This window comes from Psammomys obesus, unplaced genomic scaffold, assembly GCF_907164565.1.
Source record: "Psammomys obesus unplaced genomic scaffold, mPsaObe1.curated_primary_1811, whole genome shotgun sequence".
NCBI lineage: Eukaryota > Metazoa > Chordata > Mammalia > Rodentia > Muridae > Psammomys > Psammomys obesus.
Window position 1 is genome coordinate 438958 of NW_026594240.1, and position 23304 is coordinate 462261.

Sequence of the window (23304 nt, forward strand, 5' to 3'; positions counted from 1 at the left end):
CAGTACAATAAACCAGCCACACTGTAATTCTACAAGAGGTGAAGGCAAGAGGGTTAGAAGTTCTGCATAGCTAGTTCAAAACAAACAAAGCCATATAAAAATAATTTTTTAAGAAGCAGGGATATGGTGGCTCATAGCCTCTAATCCCAGCATTCAGAAGTTCCTGAGGCAGGGGAATAACTGATGGTGTGGCCTGCTAGCCTGGGTTATCCAGTGAGTTGAAGACAGCGGGAGCGACAGTGTGAGACAGTTGTTCACCCTAGGCGAGGTGAACAGATGGAGCTCTTACCTCAAGGTATAACCCCGCTGTCTTCTTCCCTGTCTTCCTTTCCACTTGGTTTCCTCTGTCGCTTTGGCTGGCTTGGAACTCACTCTGTAGACCAGGCTGGCCTTTCAGTGATGGGATTACAGGAGCTGTGCCTGCCTGTTCAGTTTCTGGTGTCCCAACATGCTCAGGGAGACTGAGTCCACATGGCACTTCCCTGCCGCTAATGGCTCTGAGTGGAGAAAAGAGCTCTCCCTGCCTCTTGTGTGGTTTTTGCTTGCCAGCTTGCCTCAAGTTCTCCACTGTTCAGTTAGAAATAAATACACCTTGAAACATACCAAAATGGAATGGAAACTGCAGCTTTATTGTCCTATGTCAAAGGTTTGTACTTTTTGTCGCATCATAAAATGAGGGAGCCCAGAAATCCAGGAGGTTTGAGGAGCTTTCCCCTCCCAGGGAGCGCTGCTAACTCTGGCAGTTCCACTCACCAGCCTTTTCCTATGTATTTTAAAGTATAACTCAGACACCATGATATATAAACTCCTATGCAGCTTTTTCAATATATCATAATTTCTCATTAATAAAAATTCCTTGTAAACATAATTTCAATGTAAGACTTTCCTTATTTGTTTTTGCTTTTTCTTTTTTTGAGACAGGGTTTCTCTGTGTAGCTCTGTAGTCTAGGCTGGCCTCAAACTCAGAAATCTGCCTGCCCCTGCCTCCCAAGTGCTGAGATTAAAGGCGTGTGCCACCCTATAGGGGCTCACTGGAAGATAATTTTACAGAAACAGTGTGTTTAGACACTCGACTGGCTTGCTTAGTTAGGAGGGTTGGTGTGTGAAGCACACAGTCAAGGCCACTAATCCCAAGAAAGGTTGCTCCTGAGACCCAGGGGTCTGTGCGGGGCGGGGCAGAGAGAGGGGCAGGCTCACAGGTCCTGGCCCAGGCGCTCCAGCTCGCCCAGGAGAAAGTCTATGTCGGCCTGAGACAGGCTGGGGTTGGCCACCACCATCCGGAAGAAGTTGGCCCGGGCACCATGAGGCTGGTAGCCAATCATCATGGAGCCCTTCTTCACCATGCGCTCCTTGAGCACGGGCGCCACCTGTGGGCAGGGCAGGAGTGCAGCAGGAGGCCGACCGTGACCACCCAAGCCAAAGCCGTCCCCCACACCTGCAGCTCACACCCTTTTCCCACCATGTGCAACCGGGGCATCCTCGGAATCCTGCTTCTTTTTTTCCACTCCATCTCTCCAAGAAACAGCTGGAACATCTCTCCAGCCAGCCTCGTCTGACCGGCACTGCCCTCCCCATCTCAAGCCTTCATCCCCAGCACCGTCTCCTCCTCAGTTCCTGACATGTTCTGACCTGTAGCACATGATCTAGGGGTAACTTACACAACCACCTTGGACACAGTGACCCCTCTTCTGCAGTAACAGCTCCGGGGGGCCACCACTGATGCTCCTTCAGGTTCCTGGGGCAGCCGGCACTAACCCATCCCTCCCCGCCTTCAAGGGTATGTCTGGGATGATGTGTCTGGGTTATTCTGTCCCCAGCCTCAGCAGTGGAGCTATTCCTTGTCTGTCTCTGGCCTTGGGTCCAGCACAGACATCTGAGTCTGCACGCTGGTCCCCCTCTGTCTCCCCACTCCCCCAGCGGCACCCGTTAAAAAGGAGGGCAAGGAGTGCTCTCCTGCACCTGGCATCTCAAGAGAAGCAGGGACATGCCATACCAGGCGCAGCCAGCAGGGGGCGGAAACACCTGCTGCTTAGTTCCCCCAACTGGGTTACCCAGAGGGCAAAGGCTAGCCCACCTGAGACAGCCTTTGGCTGTAATCCGGACTCCCCTTCTTCCCCCGCAGGCTGGGAGGCACAAACCAAAAGCACACGTTGACAAATTCGGGCTGAGAGGATGGATGAGGAAGGCATGAGCTGCGGAGGGCAGGGGCTATTTCCCTGTCTCCTCCACTGGTCCTTTATGAGGCGTCACACGTGGAACAAGGTGGGACCAGGCGGCCTACCTCCATGACCAACTCAAAGCCTTCCCGCTTTTTTATCTCCTCCACCAGGTACCTGGGGAAAGAGGTGGGTAAGGGCAGGGAAAGCCGCCCCGTGGAGGGGATGCGGGGAGGAGAGCCGCGCGCCTTCCATGCCTTCCATGCCTACCGGGTGAGAGCAAAGGCCTGGTCGATGCGCCGCTCCAGCCCTTGCCCGCCCTGCGCCTTCCACATGAGCCACAGCTTCAGACAGTCCACACGGCGACCACACTGCACCACCTTGTCCCCCGTGTCCAGGGCCACGTCATAGAATTTGTCCTGCTGGAAGAGGTAGCTGGCCTGGGAGCCATGGCAGCGCTTGAGCAGGTTCTGTGGAGGGGGTCAGAGCAGGCCTGAGGGGCTCAGCTCACCCTTCCCCTCCGGGAGCAGGCAGCCTGAGGACAGCGGCCGGCAACCCTGACCTCAGCTCTGGGCTGCTCCCAACACCTTCCTAGTTCTGCCCAGGGTCCCTCTGACCTAAGCGTGACCCACGGCTCGCCTGGGGGCTCGGCAGACCACGGGTGTGGAGCCTGGGAGCTCAGCAGGGTTAGGTGGTCAGAGACTGTGGCTTCAGTTGGGAGGGTAAAGCAAGCTTGTTAAGGGCCGGATCCCTTGGAGGCGAGACAGAGGAGCGAGGGCTCTAGAAAGGAGGGCTGCGGTCTGGTGAGACAGACGCACCGAGGTGTCCCGGAGAAGAAGAGCGGAGCACTGCAGGCCAGCGGCGAGAAGCTTGTGTGGGTTCCAGGCCACGGAGTCCGCCCTGGGGAGACCAGGCAGAGCTGGGCAGCAGCTCCTCCTGCCCAGCAGAGCCCTCCAGACATGCAGCAAAGGGCCTACCCTTCCCCAGCAGGCAGGGAGAGCCCCGATCTACCCTCCCTCCAGTCCTCAGTTAGTCTCTCTCCGCTCCCGCCCTCCCTTGTCTGCGACTATTGCAAGGACCAAGGATGTGAAGGGAGGGTCCAGGCGGCTGTGTGCACCTCTGGATCCCGTCCAGGAGACGCCTGTGAGTCCGAGACAGCAGGACACTCCCACCCCAGGCGGCCTGTGAAGCAGGAGGAACAGGGTGGGTCTTGGCCTCAGTGTTGCCACCCTACTCTACCCCCTGGACCCTAATCTCACTCACATCCACGTGCAACCAGAGTCCGTGGCGCTGGCAAATGTCAGCAATTGCATCCAGGGGGTCAAAGGCCCCTAGCACGGTGGTGCCAGAGGTGGCACTGACCAGAAATGGCACAGAGCCCTGTTGCCAAAAGGGAGAGAGAGGACGGAGCTGCAGAGTCCCTGTAGAATCTGCTCAGGCTGCAGCTGAGCCCGTGCGCCCTGCACGCCCATCCCAACACTGTCCACCTCCCCTGCACTCTGCAGGCGGCACCATGAGGGTTCACAGACCTCAGCACAGCCTCCGTTCCCCGTTCCCACTGCTCACGCTCTCTCAAAACCCTTAAACGCTGGGCTGGGGACACAGCTCAACCAGGGAGGTGGACCTGTGAGTCCACATCCCAGAGTCCATGTGAAAGAAAGAACAGGAAAGCCCAGGCATGGTGGGCTGTGCCTGTAAACGCAGTCCAGGGAGACAGAGACAGGTAGGCCCTGGGCTTGCTGGCCAGCCAGCCCATCCTGGCTGCTGAGCTCCGAGCCAGTAAAAGACCACCGGAAAAAGCAAGGAGGAGGCTCCTGACAGCAGCCCCAGAGGCTGGCATTACCCCACTGAACGTGCACACGCACACACACAAACACGAGCATGTAACGTCTTCCTGGAAAGCCAAACAAGCACCAACACTGGGCCAGGCGCAGGGCCACACTCCCATGATCCCAGCACTCAGGGAGGCACAGGCAGGTCACTGCGAGTTCGAGGCCACAGAGTTCTGGTCTACAGAGCAAGTTCCAGGACAGCCAGGGCTATACAGAGAAACCCTGTCTTGAAAAAAACTGAACAAAGGAAGAGCCTCCAATGCTATAAAATGCTATATGTCAGACTGACATCAGATTAGAAATAAAGAAATTTTAAACTACTACAAAGAAAAGCCCAAGCACAGGCGGCCTCACTAATGAATTCTATCAAACATTTAAAAAATAAACACTACTGGGCTGGAGAGCCGGCTCAGCAGTTAAGAGCACCAGATGTTCTTCCAGAGGTCCCAGCGTCAATCCCTCTGTAAACCCAGCCTCAGGGAAGTCAGCACCCTCACCCGGCCTCCCCAGGCACCAGGCACACACGTGGCACACAGATGCACACACACAGGCAAGTCACACACACATACGAAAATAAAATTAATAGTAGCAGTTCACAAATATTTCCTCCCCCGAAACAGAATACACAAAACCAGCTAGAGCTGGGTCAGGAGACAGCTCCACACAGGAGCATGTGGCCAGCACACCGGGGCGGACAGACAGAGAGCCAACAGCAACCACCACACGAGTTAGCCAACGGTGTGCACACAGCGAAATACCACACAACGAACCCAAAGGCAGGCGCGACAGTGCAGGCCTGGAACCACAGCACAGGAGGAGGCAGGGGCAGGCAGACCTCCGTGAGTTCAGGGCTCCAGAACAGCCAGGGATACACAGAGAAACACTGTCTCAAAAAAGACATCAATCAATTAGTTAATTAATTAAAGCCCCCAAAAAGACCTGTGGAGATAGTTCAGTGAGGAGCATTTGCTAAAACGTTCAGTTCCCTGGGTCCACTCCCACTGCCACACATCTGCACATAAGAACAAAGCTTCAAAGAGCCCAAGGCCTGCCAGGTGTGGAAGCATACTTTGTAATCCTAGCACTAGGGATTTAGAGGCAGGAGGATCAGGAGTTCAAGGCCAGCCTGGGTTACAACAGGACTCTGTCTAAAAAACAACAAAAACCAAAAAATCTGAATGTAGCAATTTAAGTATGCTCTGTGTAGTACGACTTTGGTCTCAGCACTTGAGAGGCAGAGGCAGGCCGGTATCTCTGAATTCAGCCTGCAGTGAGTTTCAGGCCATTGAGGGCTATGTAGTTAGACCCTGTCTCCAAAATTAAAAATGGAAACAAAAATAAACTATAAGAAACTGGGCAGGTGGCTCAGCAGGTACAAGATGTTACATAAGAAGCGCTTGCGGCTTCCAGAGGTTAGCCCAGAGCCCACACTATAGGTAACTCTAGTTCCAGGGAATCCAAAACCCTCTTCTGGTCTCCATGGGCACTGTGCACCCCCTCCCCCCACAGACAGACACGTTACTAAAAATAAAAATGAACCTTGAACATTTTGAAGGAGGGGCTGGGAGATGCCTCAGAGGTTAAGAGCACTGGCTGCTCTTCCAAAGGACCTGAGTTCAATTCCCAGCACCCACATGGTGGCTCACAACCATCTATAGTGAGATCTGCTGCCCTCTTCTGGCCTGCAGGTGTACATGCAGGCAGGATACTATATAAGTAATAAATAAATCTTTAAAAAAAATTAAGTAAACTAGGGGATTGTGGTACATGCCTTTAATGGCACATGCCTTTAATCCCAGAGCTTGGGAGGCTGAGACAGTTGGATGTCTGTGAGTTCAAGGCCAACTCGGTCTACAGAGTAGGTTCCAGGACAGCCAAGGCTACAGAGAGAAACCCTGCCTTGAAAAACCAAAACAAAAAGATTAATTAATTTGAAGTGTAAAACCCCTGAAATGTAAAAAGAAACTCTGTGCTCTAGAGTTAGGGCAGAGAACCAAGGCAGGCTGCGGCAACCGGGGCAGCTGGGTGGCCGGAAGTCAAGGCGTTTGCCTCCAGGTCTGACAATCGGTGTTTGACCCGGCCCCACTGACCACCGTGCGCACACCATGGCTCACATGCATGCAAGAGACTGAGGCAAGAGGATCACTCTCAGTTTGAGGTCAAGCTGGGCTACACAGCAAGGCCCTGACTCAGACAACAGGAATGGGAAGCCACCCCCGGCTCTGAACCTGCCAACACTGACAGCCGAGTGCGAGCTCTGAGGATGGTTTCAGTGAGTCCCCGGGCTTCAGGTGCTGAAATTCCATACCCTCTGTGAAGTCCTGAGAGCAGAAATTTAACCCAGCTGTGATGCGCAGGGCGGGGCTGGGGTGGTGATGGGCTTGGACGGGACGAGACGCTGGGCCCTGCCGCTACCAGGCAATGCCTCGTACTGACTTGGTGCTCTTGCCAGCAAGAAGGCCATCACCGGATGGAAGCCTGCAACTGCGGGCCAAAGCAAACCTCCTGTCTTTATTAGTTTACCTCAGGTATTTCCCTGCACTAGTGAAAAGCAGATTCACCAAACCGACAAATGCGTACAACAGAAACCGAGTAATAATACATGCGCCTTCAAACACACTCACGCCACAACACAAATGGAACACAAAGCACGCTTCCAATGTCCCCTCCTGGCGGAGAGAGAGCACTAGGCAGAAGCAGTCCCAAGAGAGTCCCGGATGGGGGCCCTCCGTGGGGGTGGACACACACAAGAGGAAGCAAGCTGCCTCCCTGTCCCGCCGAGCCCCAGCTCCAATGTCCCGGTCTTGGCCACACCCAGCACTCAGTAACTCCCCCTCCTCCGGTCACTTCTGGGGGTGCCCTGCCCAGCTTCTGTCTCAGCTCCTGACTGGCTCCCGCCACAACACGAGCCCAGCTATTTTGTGTGAGCATGTGAGTGTCAGCCCTCCTTACACTAGTGAGCGGGTGGGACACAGGGCTTCATGGTTCGCAGAGATGGCTAGGAGCTGAGAGATGGTTCAGAGGTTGAGAGCACTGGCTGCTCTTCCAGAGGTCCTGAGTTCAATTCTCAGCAACCACATGGTGGCTCACAGCCATCTAGAGTGAGATCCGTTACCCTCTTGTGGCACACAGGTGTACATGCAGGCAGAACACTGTATACATAGTAAATAAAAAATCTTAAAAAAGACACATGTCTAATAAACACATGATTCTCAACATCACTCATCAACAAGAAAATGAAAATCTAAGTGTAATGTGCTCACTTTGCGCCCTCTAAGTGGCTGTAATCATGAAGCACTTGTGCCACAGGCCTGTACTCACAGGGAAGACGGGGGATCCCAGGTTCAAAGACCACCCAAGCTACGTGTGAGACCCCATTCCCAAGGACCAGCAGAGGGTCAGGCTCCCTACTGCTGGGAGGGAGCACTTGCCTAGCATGCATGAAGCCCTGGCTGACCCTCTGCAGCACTAAGGCAGCTATGACCGTGCACACGGTAATCCCAGGGCCCAGCAGGACAGGCAGGAGGATGGAAAGTTCAAGGTCATCCTGGGGTACACCAGCATGAGCTACCTGAGATACTTGCCCAAAATATTTGTAATTACTCTAGACAGCAGAAAAACAGGTGTGACTGTGTGTGTGCACATGTGTGTGTGTGTGTGTGTGTGTGTGCGGTGTGTGTGTGTGTGTGCTCGAGGTGTGTGTGTAGTTCAGTTAGTGCCTGCCCAGCACTCACGACACCCTGGGTTAGTCACCACCTCAGCGTGAAGCAGCCGAGGGTGCAGTGAGGTAGTGAGGTCAGGACCCTCATCGTCCTCGGCAACACAGGGCTCAGAGCGACCTGCGCAGGAGACGCTCACTCAAACAAGAACACGCGGCAACCAACGCAATGTCGTGGGCACGCCGGGAAATCAGAACACCACGGATAATGCGTGTGAGCTGGCCGCTTTAGGGAGGAGGCCGGAACCCGAGCTGGGCCTCAACAGTGATGGCTTCGCAGCGAGTCGGCGTTCTCTAAGCGTGTGGCGCTTGGGACCGTACCCCAGTGAGCAGCACAAACTGGAATCAGCAGGCTACTGTGTGAGGATGAGGATGGTGATGGTGATGGTGATGGGGGTGATGGTAATGATTGATGATGGTGATGATGGTGGTGATGATGATGGTGATGGTGGTGATGGTGGTGATGATGGTGATGGTGGTGGTGATGATGGTGATGGTGGTTATGGTGATGATGGTGATGGGGGTGATGATGGTGATGATGATGGTGATAGGGGTGATGATGATGGTGGTGATGATGATGGTAGTGGTGATGATGGTGATGGGGGTGATGATGGTGATGGTGGTGATGATGGTGATGGTGGTGAGGATGGTGATGATGATGGTAGTGGTGATGATGGTAGTGGTGATGATAGTGATGATTATGATGGTGGTGATGGGGGTGATGATGATGGTGATGGTGGTTATGATGGTGGTGGTGGGGGTGATGATGATGGTGATGGTGGTTATGATGGCTATGGTAATGGTGATGATGGTGGTGATGACGGTTATGGTGGTGATGATGATGGTGGTGATGGTGATAATAGGAGAGGACAGAGGTTGGAGACACTTCCCTTCTGGAGGACTGAGTTAGATTCCCAGCACCCATGTCAGCTCCCAGCTGCCTGTAACTCCAGCTCCAGGGTAGCTGATGCCTTTGACATAACTCTCCAGGCCTGCACTCATACACCCCCACAACAACACATCATTTAACTTTATAGTATCAGGGCTGAGACGCCTCAGTGGCTCAGAGCACTGGCTGCTCTTCCAAAGGCCCAGGCTCAGTTCTCAGCGCCCACACGGCAGCTCACAACTGTCTGTAAGCCCAGTTCTAGGGCGTCTGGACTAGTGGCCACATACTGGCCACTGCATGCTACACAGACACACATGCAGGCAAAACACCCACCACACACACCAGAAATAAACCAACTCTAAAACAGACCTTCTTAAAGAGGGGCGGCTGGAGAGACGGCCAGCAGTGAGACAGCACCTGCTGCTCCTGCGGTTCCCAGCGCCCACAGGCAGCTCAAAACACAGGGAGCTACAGCTCCAGGGAGTGTGGTGCCTCCTCTGGCCTCTGTGGGAGGCAGCCAAAGAGATCACAAACATTCGGGCAGGCTGGACACCCCCCCGAAACATAATACACAAGCACACTCCTGGACACAGCAGCCTCGGCCGCCTGCCCTGTGCGGTGAACTGAAACGCTCGTGGACCCTGCAGGTCTCCTGTGTCACCCTGTACACTCCTCCTATCTTCTCTTTGGCTACCTGGTGCCCCAGCGGCGGGGATGGTGGTGAAGATGGCACGGGGCACACATCTGTGGTCCCAGCACCACTACAAGCTTGTCGCAGATAAACACAGAAGCAGCAGTGGCGGCGGCGGCGGCTAATGTCGGCACGGCACGGTGCATGCAGGCCAGAAGCCATTCTAAGCGCTTGGCACACTCATTAATTTAACCCTTACAGCATCCTCGTGTCGTGACTTCTGTAGCACGCCCATTCCACAGAGGACGAAACTGACCAGAGACATCATAACTTATCTACCATTACGTCTCTTTCATTTCATGCTTTGTGTCCTGGTGCACAGCAGTCCGTGAGCCTGTGGTAATTAACAGCAGCCCTCTGAGCAGAGCAGAGGAACGCGGAATCTGCAGACACATCTAAAAGCTGCCTGGAAGCAGACTGCCCCACGTGAGGCTAATGCCCACCTTCTGCCTGGCGCCACAGTCCTCCCTCAGCCCACAGAAACCTTCCACACTACAGCCCAGACACCCATCAGCTCCCCACAGGGTTGCTTGGAACTCCAATTCAGAGCCTAACCCAGCGGCACGTCTCGCAGAGCCCCGATGCCAACAGGGGTGGACATACAGAAGAAGCACAAGGGCCCGAACCACTCTTCATGGGGGGGGGGTCCGCCTTACTGCCCGGTGCCCTCACCCACCTCAGCCTCGGCCACACTGATCTGCCTCTCCAGCTCCTCAGGGATCATCTTCCCTCTGAAAAGAGAACTGAGGGTGGAGAGAGTGCGGCTGCTCCAGACCAGGGGAGGCCACTCACAGAGCTGAGGCAGAGGAGGAGGAGGCCACGGGAGACCAGGCCCTCAGAGCGCAGGGCACCGAGAGCAGGAGCAGCAATCCGAAAGCAGGGCAGGTGGGGGAGGCGCAGCAGGGGTAAGGGCTGAGGCCACACACTGTGCCAAGCTAGGTCAGGGCCAAGTCGGCAGGACCTTCACCTCTCATCAGCCTTGACCACTCTGACACTGTCCGTGCCAAGTCCCAGGAAAGCAGCTCCCTTACTGACGGAGTAGTGGCACTGTGGGAGAACGCAGAGGGCAAGTTAGCATGGCCTGGCTGGGCCCAGACATGCTGGCCTCCTTGGAGGAAAGCACACCAGCCTGAGGGCAGCGGAGGGCAGCAGCAGACACACAGGGTCTCTGACTGAGCTGAAGGTGAGGCTCAGGCATCCAGGTCAGGCCTATGATCTTTCCTACCTCCTTAGAAGTGAAGAGGACCAAGGGTGGCAGGGCCCGGAGACCCCTCTGCTTGCAGTCGGGGTAGCGCTGAAAGCGGGCCAGGTTCATGGCATATATGTTGGAGAAGGAGCCACCTGTCATGGGGAGGGGAGAGGAGGCCCCTGACCTTTCCAGGCAGAGCTGACCAAAGCAGCAGGCATCACACCAGCCCTATGAATCCCTAGGTTCACAGGTAAGAACAGCCCAGGGTCAGAAGACAACCCTACTCCTGAGCCACACGACAGGCCTCCAGAGTGTCAGGCCAACACCGGGATCACAGCAACTGGGAAGCCTCCACGGCCCAGCCAGCAGAGGCACAGGGGACACAGACACTGCCCCTCCACACTGGTTACACAGAACTAGGAGAGGGCGGGGGCAGACCCGTGACAAAGACCCTAGGGAAGCCTCTTCTCACATACCAGGACAGAAGACCCCATCCCCCGAGGTCCATCCCACCAGGGCACGCAGCTTCTTCAGCACCTCCTCTTCCATGAGAACAAACACAGGCGCAATCTCATATGTGTACCTGCCAGGGAATATCGGGAAAGAGGTGGAGGCAGCATCCAGCTCAGTCTTTCAGCTAGAGGAGACGGGGGTGAAGTAAGGGTCCCAGAGAGAATGGTCGGCATCAGGGCAGAGCGCTCCCAAGAGTGCAGGGTCAGGGGGCACACAGAGGCCGGCCAGTAAGAGGCATGCGCAGCAAACAGTGGCAAGGGGCAGGCACCACTCTCCTCTCCTACCCAGAGGACTCTTTCCCATCAAACCCAAGTCCTTCGTGGCTCACTGGCTGGTGTTGAGGCTCTCTGTGATGATGCGCCCAGCCAGAGCATGGGGGTCTAACCCTGAGAAGAGCTGGTTGAAGAAGCGCGGGTGACCTGGGGAAGGGGCAGGCGGGTCTCAGGGTGGAGCTGGGTGGTGGGGCCGGGAGGTCCCCCTGCAGGTCCCCAGGCTCACCTGTCTTGACGCTGTAGCGGATCACATCCCGGCAACGCTCCAGGATCCTCTCCTGAGGCTCACCCTGGCTCTGCAGCTCCAGATCCAGCAGCTGCCGGAGCTCTTCTGGCTCCTTCCATTCACAGACCTAGGAGGAGAGGCCAAGACGCAGGGATCTCAGACCCCTGGCTAATACCTAGCCGCAATGTAACAGACACAAGGCATCACCCACTTGCAGTTAAAATAGGTCAAGGGTATTTCCACAAAAGTACACAGCAAGGGGAAAGGAAGGATCCAGGGTGCCGAGCATTGGAGTCAAGTTTAGGAAATGATGGGCAGGAGGAGGGAGAGAGAGCCCACCTTCTCTGAGGCACTGGTCCCTTTCCGAATGGCCTCATCTATGACAATCCCAAAGACGTCCCGGAGCAAGACTTCTGCAGCCATGGGGTCCCCATCCAGGGTAGGGAGTGGTTTTGAGTCCGCCATCTGGGTGAGATCTGTGAGCAGGGTGAAACCACTGTTTACTCAGCCTGTGTGCCCCACCCGGGCACAACGCGCCAGGCCTTCTGCCTGGTAAGGGACCTGAGGTCCCCCTACGCACACATGAGGACAAGGAGGGAAAGGCCGGTGCTCAGCAGGCAGACCGGGGCCTCGGTCCATCTAGGCAGACACACACCGCACACCGCTCACCTCCCAGTTTAGGCCTCAGTCCCCCGAGGCAGACACATACCACACACCGCTCACCTCTCAGTTCAGGTCGCTGATCTGAGCAGCTCACAATGTACACATGGACTTTCTGGAATAATAGGGCCAAGACAGCAGAGGGAGCAGGGCAGAGCAGGAGTCACATGGCCGTGGCATTACCTCATGACCCTTGCCCGAAAGAGAACTCTTACCGATTTGGGGCAGGACAGCGGTTAAGTTCCCTGAATAATCATTAGCTGGCGGAAGAAGGGTGGGGAAGGAAAGCAAAGCGAGAGCAGGTGCACATTCACTCAGGGAGGGGTGTGAGTGGAGAAGGAATTTGCGCTGTGACTCTAGGTGCCCAGGGAATGCCAGGGCAGCGAGGCCAGGGCATCGGCCCAAGAAGGGACTGAACGCGCTAGTACAGCCCTGCACCTCGGAGGCCTTCCCAGAACCAGCCGAGTTCCTCCTAATTTTCTTCTTTTTTCTGCTTTATGAGACAGAATTTCTCTGTGTAGCCTTGGCCTTCCTCAAACTGCTTTGTAGACCAGGCTGGCCTTGAACTCACAGAGATCACCTGCCTCTGCCTCCTGAGTACTGGGATTACAGGTGTGTGCCTCCATGCCTGGCTCCTTCTTTTTAAGGCTGCACGTGTCCCAGGCTGACCTCCAACCTGATATGTAACCAACAATGATTCTGAGCCCTCCTCTGCCTGCGTCTGACTCTCCAGGCTTGATTAGAGGAATGAGCCACCATGCCCAGTTTATGTCATCCTGGGACTCACCTGGGCTCGGTACACAGGAGGCAAGAGCAGCAGCAACTGAGCTACATCCACACCCCGGCATCCCTCACCCCCTCTCCTCAGACAGAGGCTTCGACACAGCCCCGGCTTGCCACAAAGCTAAGACCCTCCTGCCTCCTGCGGCTGACAGGCCTGCGCCCTCCAGCCACCTCTGTCCTGGTTTCTGAAGTCCTGGCAGAGGAGGTTGCTGAGGAAGCACTGTGTGCTGCAAGCCTGTTCCCTGGCTGTCCAGGCGTGGAAAGAGACAGCCCTGCCCTGCTGCATGACACAGACGCATGCATACAACAACAGCTCAGGGCCCGGGCCCTGACGAAGGACCCTCAGAACTGAGAGACGGGGTCCCAGGAGGCTCCTGTCTGGAAAGAGCTGCACTGGGAAGGAGGCTGAGACTTGGGCTGGGCAGGAGAAATGGAGGGCCTGAGCAGGAGGTGAGACGCCACGGGCCAACACAGGGACAAGCAAGGCTGCTCTTGACTCAGGCAGGGACTGGCCAGCTGGGATGGGGGGGGGAGGGCAAAGGCGAGTGGGATATGGTGAGTCTCGAGCATCAGCCAGACCTAGGGATTTCATTTTAGCCTGCAGAGAGTTGCCAGGGCACTCTGTAGCAAGTCAAATAGTTAAGCTGATGCTGAGAGCTAGGCGTGTTGGCTCAAGCAACCACAACTGGAAGCAGAGGCAGGAGGATCATAGCAAGGTCCAGGCCAGTTCACACTACATACAAAGACCCTGACTCAAAAAGACCAAAACAAAGTAAGAATGAGAATGGAAATGGGAAAGATGATCTGGGCACGGTGGCACACACCTCTAATCCCAACACCGGGCAGAGGCAGGTGATCTCTGTGAGTTCAAGGCCAGCCCGGTGTACAGAGTGTGTCTAGGACAGCCAGGGCTGCACAGAGAAAACCAAAAGTCAAAACAAAAGAAACACAGCGCTAGAAACAGATAAACCGGCGGCCACGATGGTTCAGCAGGTGAAGGCACAGCCGTCAGGTCTGCCAACCTGAGCCGGATCCCAGGGATTTACAACCTGAGCCGGATCCCAGGGATTTACAAGGTAGAAGGAGAGAACAATCTCCTCAAAACTGTCTTTTCACGTCCACATGTCTGTCCCACATACCCACACACATATGCACGCGCGCACGCACACACACACACACACACACACACACACACCCATGCGCACATACACACAAGCAAAAGGAAAATGTAATTAGAAAAAAGGAGGCTGTGTGATGGCCCATGCCACGTAGGGTCAGGCGGCCGACAGGACTCCACTGAGCCAACCCTTCCGTGCCCAGGAACGGCTGGCAGCTGGGAGGCCACGCAGGGAGCTCCACACACAGGAAGGAGCCTCAGCCGCCTCCCCAGATGGGCTCTCAGAGGGGAGCTCTTGGAGGCCTGCCGACAAGAAGCTGCCTCTGTGGGCGCTGGGAGCAGGGCTTCCACTGTCCCCACTGTGACCAGGAAGCGCCACAACTGAGTGTCCTCCATCGCACCTCACCGCCTTGCTGACATGCCATTCCTAGTCATTCCTAACAGATTATCTGAGTTCTTTAAAAAAGGGGGGGGGAGGGCAGGGGATAGAGCAGAGCCAACACCCAAGGACACCAGGCATATGTGGTGCTTGCATGTACACGTACACACACACACACACATACACACACACACACACACACACACACACACACACACACACACTACATGCAGACAAAACATCCATAAAACTGAGGAAAGGAAAATTTGAAAGGGAGGGTGGGGGAGATGGCTCAGGAGTTGAGTGCTTGCTGCTCTCTCGGAGGGTGGGTGCGACATTCCCAGGCCCCGCCCTGGGTAGCTCACAGCTCCCTGTAACTCTAGCCCCAGACACCCACTTCTGGCCTCCAACAGCACCTCCATATACACGCACATACACACAGAGAGAGACCCACACGTAAATAAATAATAATCTTTTAAACTAAAAAAGCATAGTTAGCCCAACTGAGGGGGGGGGAGCGAGGGCGGGGTGACTCCTGCCTTGCACGCAGGATGGCTGTAACCCTAACACTCAGGAAGCAAGGCAGAAGTATCAGAAGGTCAAGGTCACCCTCAGTTACACATGGCTGCCACGTCAGGCTGGGATACAGGACACCTTGCCTCACCTCCACCAACAGAAAAGACAGACAGGAAAGGAAAGCACTTGATTTAAGCAGCAGACCACAGGCGCGCACAATGAGAGTCTGAAGCAACAAGCTTCAGAGTAACAATGTTTCAGTGCAAATCAGACAATCCAAGGGAAGAAAACGTCAAGAAGGAAACACAAACCAACTCACAGAGAGGCCCAGAGCGCAGCAAGCTCCTCCAGCACAGAAGGCAAGTGAGGGATTCCCACGGCCGTAATTAATTCAGGTGTCTACAGAGGGGAGACACCGGCCACCACAGACACCCAATCTCGGGTGCCCTGCAGCGGCTATTTCAAAAACTTCCCAAACTCTTGGCCTGCTGCTGTCCTCGCTCCCTCCCTCCCCCATCTCAAATTTCTTAAGATAAATTAATAGCTAACAAAGCTTACTCAACAGGGGCCATGGAGATGGCTCAGCAGATAAAGGCTCTCGCCCCAAACCCAACCATCCCTGAGTAACCCATAGTCAGAGCGTCTCCTTCCTGCAAGTTGTCCTCCGACCTCCACCTACAAGCCAAGGCACGCACAGGCATGAGCACACACACACACACCCCCCACAGTAAATAGAAAAATGTATTTTAACATTTTTTTAAGTTAAAGAAGGAGACAAAACTCAGCCTCCTGTATCCTGCACTCAAAATCTCATTCACTCCATGTTTAGTCAGTACCCAGGGCACGCCACATTCTTTGGTGGCCGCAGAGGAGGGATATGAATTCACAACCACGGGAAAGATGAGAAGCTACGGTATTTTTAAAAACTTTAAAAATTAGGGACTAACTCAGGCAAGGTTATGTACACATTTAATCCCAGCACTCTGGAGGCAGAGGCAGGCAGATAGATCTCTGAGTTTGAGGCCAGCATGGTCTACAGAGTCAGTTCTAAGACAGCCAGGGTTACACAGAGAAACCCTGTCTCAAAACAAAAAAACAAACAAACAAATAAAACAACAACAAAAGCAAGACTGTCTCAAAAGTCCACACTAATAGAACAAAAGATCTCATCCTAGACTGTTCTCATTCTTTCCTTTACGGCCATGTGCACGAGCAACCGTTTCATTGGTTTCCTGGGTTACTGCAAATACTAACAAATGTGAATGTATTCTCTCCCTTTTTCCCACAAACAAAACATGGGTAATCTTACTCTGGTATGCACAGAACTTCCTATTGCTCCTTAATTCAAAGCTTTATGGAGACAGAGCTTACACGCCACACAGCACACTCTGGTGTGGCCTGGCCACAGACTCGTACAATCACCCCCACCGCCTGCCTCTAGGACCTATTCCTCCCAACGCCTCTGGCAACCAGTCCACTTTCCATTTCCACAGATGTGTCTGTGCTCTGCAGGTTTTCAGAAGCTGCTGAGTCGGCTCAGCGGTTAGAGGGTTAGAGGGTTAGAGAGATGGCTCTTCTTGCAGAAGACGTTGGGTTCCTAGCGCCCGTGTCAGAGAGGCTCCTAACCTGCTCCACTGGTCCCATGCCCTCTCTGCATGCAGGCATAGTCTTTTCTTCTTTCAGATTTATTCAATGTGCACTGGTGTTTTGCTTGTCTGTGCGAGGATGCTAGATCCTAGAACTAGTGTATAGACAGTTGTGAGCTGCCATGTGGGTGCTGGAAACTGAACCCAGGTTCTCTGGAAGAGCAGCCTTAACTGCTGAGCTCCACCCCCCTTTTAAAGAAGCATACTCTATGTGGGGTCTGGTGACTGGCTTCTTTCACTTAGCACACTGCAGCATGAACCAGTATTTCACTCCTTTTCATGAGTGGATCATACTCTTGGTTTATATTGCACTTCATTTGGCCATTTACAAGTTCCTAAATAGTCACTTCTGCCATTTGGCTACGATGAATAATGCTGCTATGAACATTTGTGTGCAAGCTCTTGTGTGAGCATGTATTTTTAATTCCCCTGAAGACATTTGTGGTGGTAAAACTGCTGAGTCACATGCTAACTGTTTAATCTTTTGAGGAATTGCTGAATTGTTTTCCAAAATAAATAGTTGCCGCTTTACAGTTCCCACAAGCAATGCATGAGGACACCAGTTTCCATACTTTTGCAGGGACTTGTGACTGTCTGTCGTTTCTGCCATCTTATGTTTGACAGGGGCCAACATTTATAAAACATGTACCAGTGTATGAAAATGTTCAACTAGCAAGGTGGCTAATTGGATTGAAGGTGCTTGCCAGCACGCCTGCGCACCTGAATTGAATCCCTGAACTCCACACAGGTACATGGAGGGAATTTACTCTTGTTGAGAAGTTCCGCACACACAAACACCTACACACACACAACATAAAGACATCTCAGTATGGATTTATATAAGCAGATCAGTCAGATTTCTGAAGCAACAACACACCTCAAAATCCCACTGCCCTGTGAACCCACGACAGCAGAACAACAGAGTCTTGTGTTTGTCTGTCTGCTTTAGGAACTAGGGTTCTGCTGTGTTGCACTGGCTGGCCTGTACTCATGAGCGCAAGCATTTTCCTGCCTCCACCTTGTGAGCTCTGGGACCTAAGTTTTTTTTCATCTTTGCAGTGCTGGGCAAGGATCACAGGCTTGCGAACACCTGACAAACATCCAACCACAGCACAGCTTAACATACCATTCCAGCATGTGTGGCTGAGGCAGGAGGATTGCCCCAAATCCCAGGCTAGCCCAGACCCATATCCTTATAAAGTTCTGAGGCACGCACCTGTGCTTCAAAGCCTGACTGAAAGAAGAGCCCTCAAAACGAAACGCAGGGAGAGACGGCTCAGAAGTTAAGAGCACTGGCTGCTCTTCCAGAGGACCCAGGTTCAAGTCCCAGCAACCGCATGCCACTCACAACTGTCTATAATCCAGCTCCAAAAGATCTGACACCCTCACACAGACATGTAGGCAGGCAAAACACCAATGCACATAAAATAAAAATAAACAATTGTGAGAGAGAGAGATTACCCGCCAACCTTAAAGCTTTCACCCAAAGCTGGCATGTTGCACATCTGTTCCGATTTCACAGTGAGCCACACAAGCTCCCAGCTGGGGGCGAGAGTGAGGGCATTGCCAAGCCCAGGGCAGTGAGTGGAGGGTGGACATGCTGTGCTTATGACCCTGTGCGTGGTTTCAGCGGTCTGCCCTGGCCTGGTTCTTCGTGCTGTGGCTAGGTAAGTCTGATCCCCCGGTTTAAGATTCCCCTCCTCCTTTAGGGACATCCGATACCTTCAACACCATCATTTCTTCAACCCTGGTCCTCTCCCCTTCTTCATATCTGACACTGCTGGGGCCTCCGGTAACACAGCCCTCCAGCCACCCCCTCCTGGTAGTCAACTTCCGGAAGTTCTCTGCTCCATTTTGACTCCCTCACCTCTCATTTTCCTCAGCATGCCCCTACGGGGCCCCTTCAGGACCACCGAGAATTTTCCTGCCTCCAGACAAAGTGGATTCTGCATGTCTGTATCCACGTGAGCCGGTCAGCCATATTTGTCGGTGTACTTTACAGCTGGGCTCCCACCCAGGACCTCCCAATCTCTACAGGTGCCAGCCCCACCCACCTCCGACCACTATGCAGCTTTATTTTATTTCTTGGATTTGTCAAGACAGGGTTTCTTTGTGTAGCCTTGGCTGGCCTCGAACTCAGAGATCCACCTGCCTCTGCCTGCAGAGTGCAGGATTATAACCTTGAATTAAGTGGTATGTGCTGGAGGCTGATGGACCGATGGTACCATAACATCTAAGTGCCCAAGGAACCCAGAAAGGGCTGAATCCCTGACTCACAGGGGTCTGCATGATGGGCGCTGGACTGGGGTGGTTCTCAGCATCTCTTGAGATCCCTCTGACTTCTTACAAGACTGGCAGAGATGCCAAGCTATTCCTATGGTGCTCAGACTGTAGGTTATTTGGATTTCATATTTGCACACCTCTAATCTCTGATAATTTTTGAGGGTACGATCCGTGCTAAGTGCTCACATAGCGGCCAGTGTCAAGTGTCCTCCTCTATCACGCCCACCTTGAGTCTCTCACGGAGCCTGGAGCCCCGTGTCTCAGCTACCCTGCGTGAACAGAGCCTCCAGCTGTCTGCCACTGCGCCTCGCTTCCTCATGCCTGGACAGCAGGTCATGGCCCCAGCAGTTCTAGTTCACCTTTGTTGTTGTGACAAATAATCTGACAAAAAGAACGGGATTATTTGTCTGACAACTTCCGTTTGCAGTCCGTCACTTGGGGGAAGAAACAAGAGCCGATTAGTCTAGCCACGTCACATTCAAGAGCCGACATGTCCAGATCCCTGGAGACTTGGCTTAATTGTTAAGAACACTGGCTGACCTTCCAGGGGACCCAGGCTGCCTGTAATTACAGTCCCAGGGGTCCAGTACCCTCTCTGGCCTCCTCAGACACTGAACACATGTGCTGCACAGACATACATGCAGGCAACATGTAAAATTAAGTTAAAGCAAAACCGCAGACAGAAACGAGTGCTCCCCGTCACCTGCGCGCTCAGTACTCAGCTGGCCTCTACCTCTCTCTTACAGAGTCCAGGGTCACCACCCAAAGCTCACTGGGCAGGAACTACCTCACACATGTGCCCACATCCTCAGAGGAGACTCAGGTGGTTCCAGGTAATGGCAGGTTGACCAAGACAATTGCCACAATAGCGCCCCCCTCTGTATTAACACACACATATGCACGCGCACACACACATATATGTATATATGTCACATCATGCATGCTGCTAAAATGAAATTTACTTTAAAACAAGAAAAGACTGAGAAGGGGCCGAGTGTGTACACCTTTACAGATCTCTGTGAGTTCAAGGACAACATGGTCTCTATGCAAGTTCCAGGCCAGCCAGGGCTGCAGAGTGAGACTCTCCCAAAATAATAATAATAATAATAATGATAATGATAAAATAAAAAAGGTTAGGAAGAGCTGGGGATATGAGTAGTGGCGGTCTGGCACGGCCCTGGGTTCAATCCCCAGCACCACAAAACAAAAGCAGAAGCTCCGTAGCATATATACTACCAGGCCCAGGGACTGTCCCCTGTTCTATTTCCCAGCTTATTTATTCGTGTCATCAAAGGCCTACGGACGGCAAAGGGAGTTAGCCAGCTTGTTTCTATGATGAAACCCAGGCTGGCTCTGAGGAGCATGAGTTCAGCTTGTTCAGCAAACACTGACCGACTGTCTACTGCCGCTTGCCTGGCACTGCCCCAGGGACTATGTTTACCCTGTGGGTTCCAGCTAGCAGCCAGCACAGGAACCCAGCATGTAGCAGAGCGGGCACTCATTCCAGAAAGGCAGAACTGACCGACTAGCCTGTCCTGACTTGGAGGCAAAAGCTCGCCTGGCCTGCTGTAGTGTGGGGGTGGTCAGGAGCCATCACAGCACTGTTTGCTTAAGTGATGGAGTGAGCCTGAGAGAGGCTGAATCGGGGACCCCGCCTGAGGGCAAAGAGATCTGGATAGTTAGCCTCCTCCACAAGTTCTTTCAACCAGGCTTACTGTTAGAGACTTAACAAACTGTGTCATTCAAGATGGCCCAGCAGGTGAAGGCGCATGCTCTCCAGCCTGGTGACCTGAGTTCTTCCATCCTGGACCCGCATGATTCAGGGGGAAAACTAACTCTGAAAAGTTGTCCTCTGGCAGGGCATCATGGCACGTGTCTTTAATCCCAGCACTTGGAAGGCAGAGGCAGGCAGAACTCTGCAGGTTCAAGGCCAGCCGAGGCTACATAGTAAGTTCCTGGACAGCCAGGGCTACACAGATACATCATGTCTCCAAAGGCCAGCCTGATCCACAAAGCAAGTCCAGGACAGCCAGGACTGTTACAAAAAAAGTTATGCTTTGACCTTCACATGCACAAATACGTACCATACACCGAGGTACTCACAAAATAAACAAATATACATGTCTTAAAGGAAAAAAGTTTAAAACCTGGCATATAGTTCCAGGACAGAAGGACTACACAGAGAAACTGTGTCAAAAAAAAAAAAAAAAAAAAAAAAAAACCACAAAGTAAAATATAGCACTGGGTAAAAAATATCTATGTAATGAATGCAGAGAAAGTGTCTCATGGTACAGAGTTCACCAAACTGGTAAGACCTGGAGAACAGTGGAAAAGGCAGTGGCTGACAGCTTGTCTGCCATGTGCAGGACCATGGATTCCCCCCCCCCCCCCAGCACCAGAAATATACCCGGGGCTGTGGAGAGGGCTCAGCAGTTAGGAGCACTGGCTGCCCCTGCAGAGAACCCAGGCTCAATTCCCAGCATCTACACGGTGGCTCCTAAATGTCTGTAACTCCAAGTTTCTAGGTATTCTATGCCCTCTTCTGGCCTCTAACAGGACCATACACTCAAGTGGTACACAGACATACATGCAGGCAGAACAACCATACACACATAAAAATAAAAACTGTAATATATAAAAAAAAAAAAGCAGTAATAAGAATGATTAACTTCAAGAGTATGACACAGGAAAAAAATTAACCATTTGTCCTTTTGGATTTTTGTATTCTGTAGACTGGAAACAGGTAAGTTTTTGTTGTCTTTTGTATTTACTTTATTTGCATTGGTGTTTTGCCTGCATGTCTGTGAGAGGGTGTCAGATCCTCTGGAACCACAGCTCACAGAAAAGTGTGAGCTGCCATGTGGGTGCTGGGAAGTGAACTCAGCACCTCTGGAAGAGCAGGCATCTCTCCTCTCCGTCTTGTTTTTAAAGACCCTGTGCACCCCGGGCTGGTAGAGCCTGCTATGAATACCAGGTCTGCCTGCTCTGCCTTCCGGGTGCTGGGTTAGAGGGTTTTGTTTATTATGTGTTTGTGAATGAGTCTGTGCACACTTGAAGGTCAGAAGAGAGTGTTGTACGCCCTATCACTGCTCTACCTACATTACTCTGTCTATTCCTTTAGAAGTGGGGTCTCTCCGCCAGTGTGGGAATCCAATTTCTCAGTCAGGGATGGAGACCAGCAAGTCCTGGGCATCCTCCAGTCTCCTCCTTCCTCAGAGCTGGGTTTATAGGCATATTCCCATTAACAGGTTTGCTACCTAGATAACAGAATCCAAACGCTGGCCATCAAGACTTCCCAGCAAGCACTTTAACAGCTGGGTCATCTCTCCAGGGTCCTAACTTGTTTTACACAACAAACATTCGTGGTGACATTTCTGTCCATTTTTATGTCAATTTTAGGATGATCCTAAGAGAAACATAACTTACTTTAAGGGTCTAAAATGTGCGGGTCTGTGGTTAGGAATCCTTGTGTTTTTTCATTATAAAGACGTTTTTGGTGGATAGTGCCTTGCCGTCTCCTACACTCACCTGACAGTAGCTAGAATAGAAACCGGGACCTGAGTGTTCACTTTCCTTCTGCCAGTGTACAGTTCCAGACGTCAACCTTTTAGCTGGACTCCTCTCTAATGCTAAGTCGGGGAAGACACGGGTGGAGCATTCCAGGATGGGCTCAACTTCCCCCTCCCCAAATGCAGCCTGGCCCGGCGGCTGCCCACGTCTCTAACAAGAGTCCAGTCCACTGAAGAGAAAAAGGAGGCCCTTTCCTGCAAGGAAGCCTAGGTTAGACCACCTAGAACAGGAGAGGAGTAAAGGCAACGAGTGTGGCTCGGCGCACAAGGGTACCAGGTAACATCTCTGACACTCCTATCCAGCCTGTGGTTTAGTGTGTGCCGCACGGCTGACCTCGCAGTGTGCGCGCGACGGCAGCGAGCCCCAAGAAGAAACCAGGGGCACGAACTGTCCCGGCTCCCACTCGGCGCTCCGGCCTTAGGAGCGACAGGAAAGGGAAGCGGAGCCTCTGCAGGAGCCCACCAGCCCACCCAGCGAACCTCCGCAGGGACCGCACGCAGCCCCTACGGACAGAGCCCAGGGAGAGCCCGGCGGCTGCCCTCAGCCAAGATGGCGGCCAGGGCGCCCGCGCGCCCGTGCGCACGCGCGGCCCTTCGCGCCAGCCCCCTCCGGGCCTCCGGGCCGCCGCCCCTCCCGCTCGCCAGCCGCAGCGCTCGGCGCGTCCCCAGCCTCACCCCGGCTCGAGGGCCCCTCCTGCCCGGGCTCCCGAGCCCGGAAGTGGATGTGGCCGCCCGGCGGAGAGGCGGAGGGGGAGGGAGAAGTGCTTCCGGGGAAACGGGCCCCGGGCTGGTGTTTGTAAACTTGCCTCGGTCCCGGCGCGGGCAGCGGCGGCCGCGGGCTGGGCGCCGGGCTCTCGGGGCCCTG

The 23304-nt window shown here is 53.6% G+C and overlaps 1 protein-coding gene across 5 annotated transcripts in view; it reads right to left on the bottom strand.

Annotated features, from left to right (window-relative positions):
- Positions 1 to 608: 608 nt before the first annotated feature.
- Positions 609 to 23304, bottom strand: part of Csad (cysteine sulfinic acid decarboxylase) — a 23266-nt gene continuing 570 nt past the window's right edge. The window contains exons 1-15 of one of the 5 annotated variants that reach the window (XM_055618348.1): positions 23246 to 23266; positions 11826 to 11962; positions 11487 to 11613; positions 11317 to 11407; positions 10952 to 11058; positions 10512 to 10627; positions 10254 to 10333; positions 9963 to 10017; positions 3420 to 3536; positions 3274 to 3338; positions 2975 to 3056; positions 2427 to 2626; positions 2282 to 2333; positions 2075 to 2164; positions 609 to 1367 (exon numbers count right to left, since the gene is read on the bottom strand). In XM_055618348.1, coding sequence (XP_055474323.1) covers positions 1194 to 1367; positions 2075 to 2164; positions 2282 to 2333; positions 2427 to 2626; positions 2975 to 3056; positions 3274 to 3338; positions 3420 to 3536; positions 9963 to 10017; positions 10254 to 10333; positions 10512 to 10627; positions 10952 to 11058; positions 11317 to 11407; positions 11487 to 11613; positions 11826 to 11951 — 1482 coding nt within the window. In that variant the 5' untranslated portion in view covers positions 11952 to 11962; positions 23246 to 23266 and the 3' untranslated portion in view covers positions 609 to 1193. Of the gene's footprint in view, positions 1368 to 2074; positions 2165 to 2281; positions 2334 to 2426; positions 2627 to 2974; positions 3057 to 3273; positions 3339 to 3419; positions 3537 to 9962; positions 10018 to 10253; positions 10334 to 10511; positions 10628 to 10951; positions 11059 to 11316; positions 11408 to 11486; positions 11614 to 11825; positions 11963 to 12195; positions 12355 to 23245; positions 23267 to 23304 lie in introns of those variants that run through there. The other 4 variants (XM_055618345.1, XM_055618347.1, XM_055618346.1 and 1 more) reach the window with 4 other exon arrangements.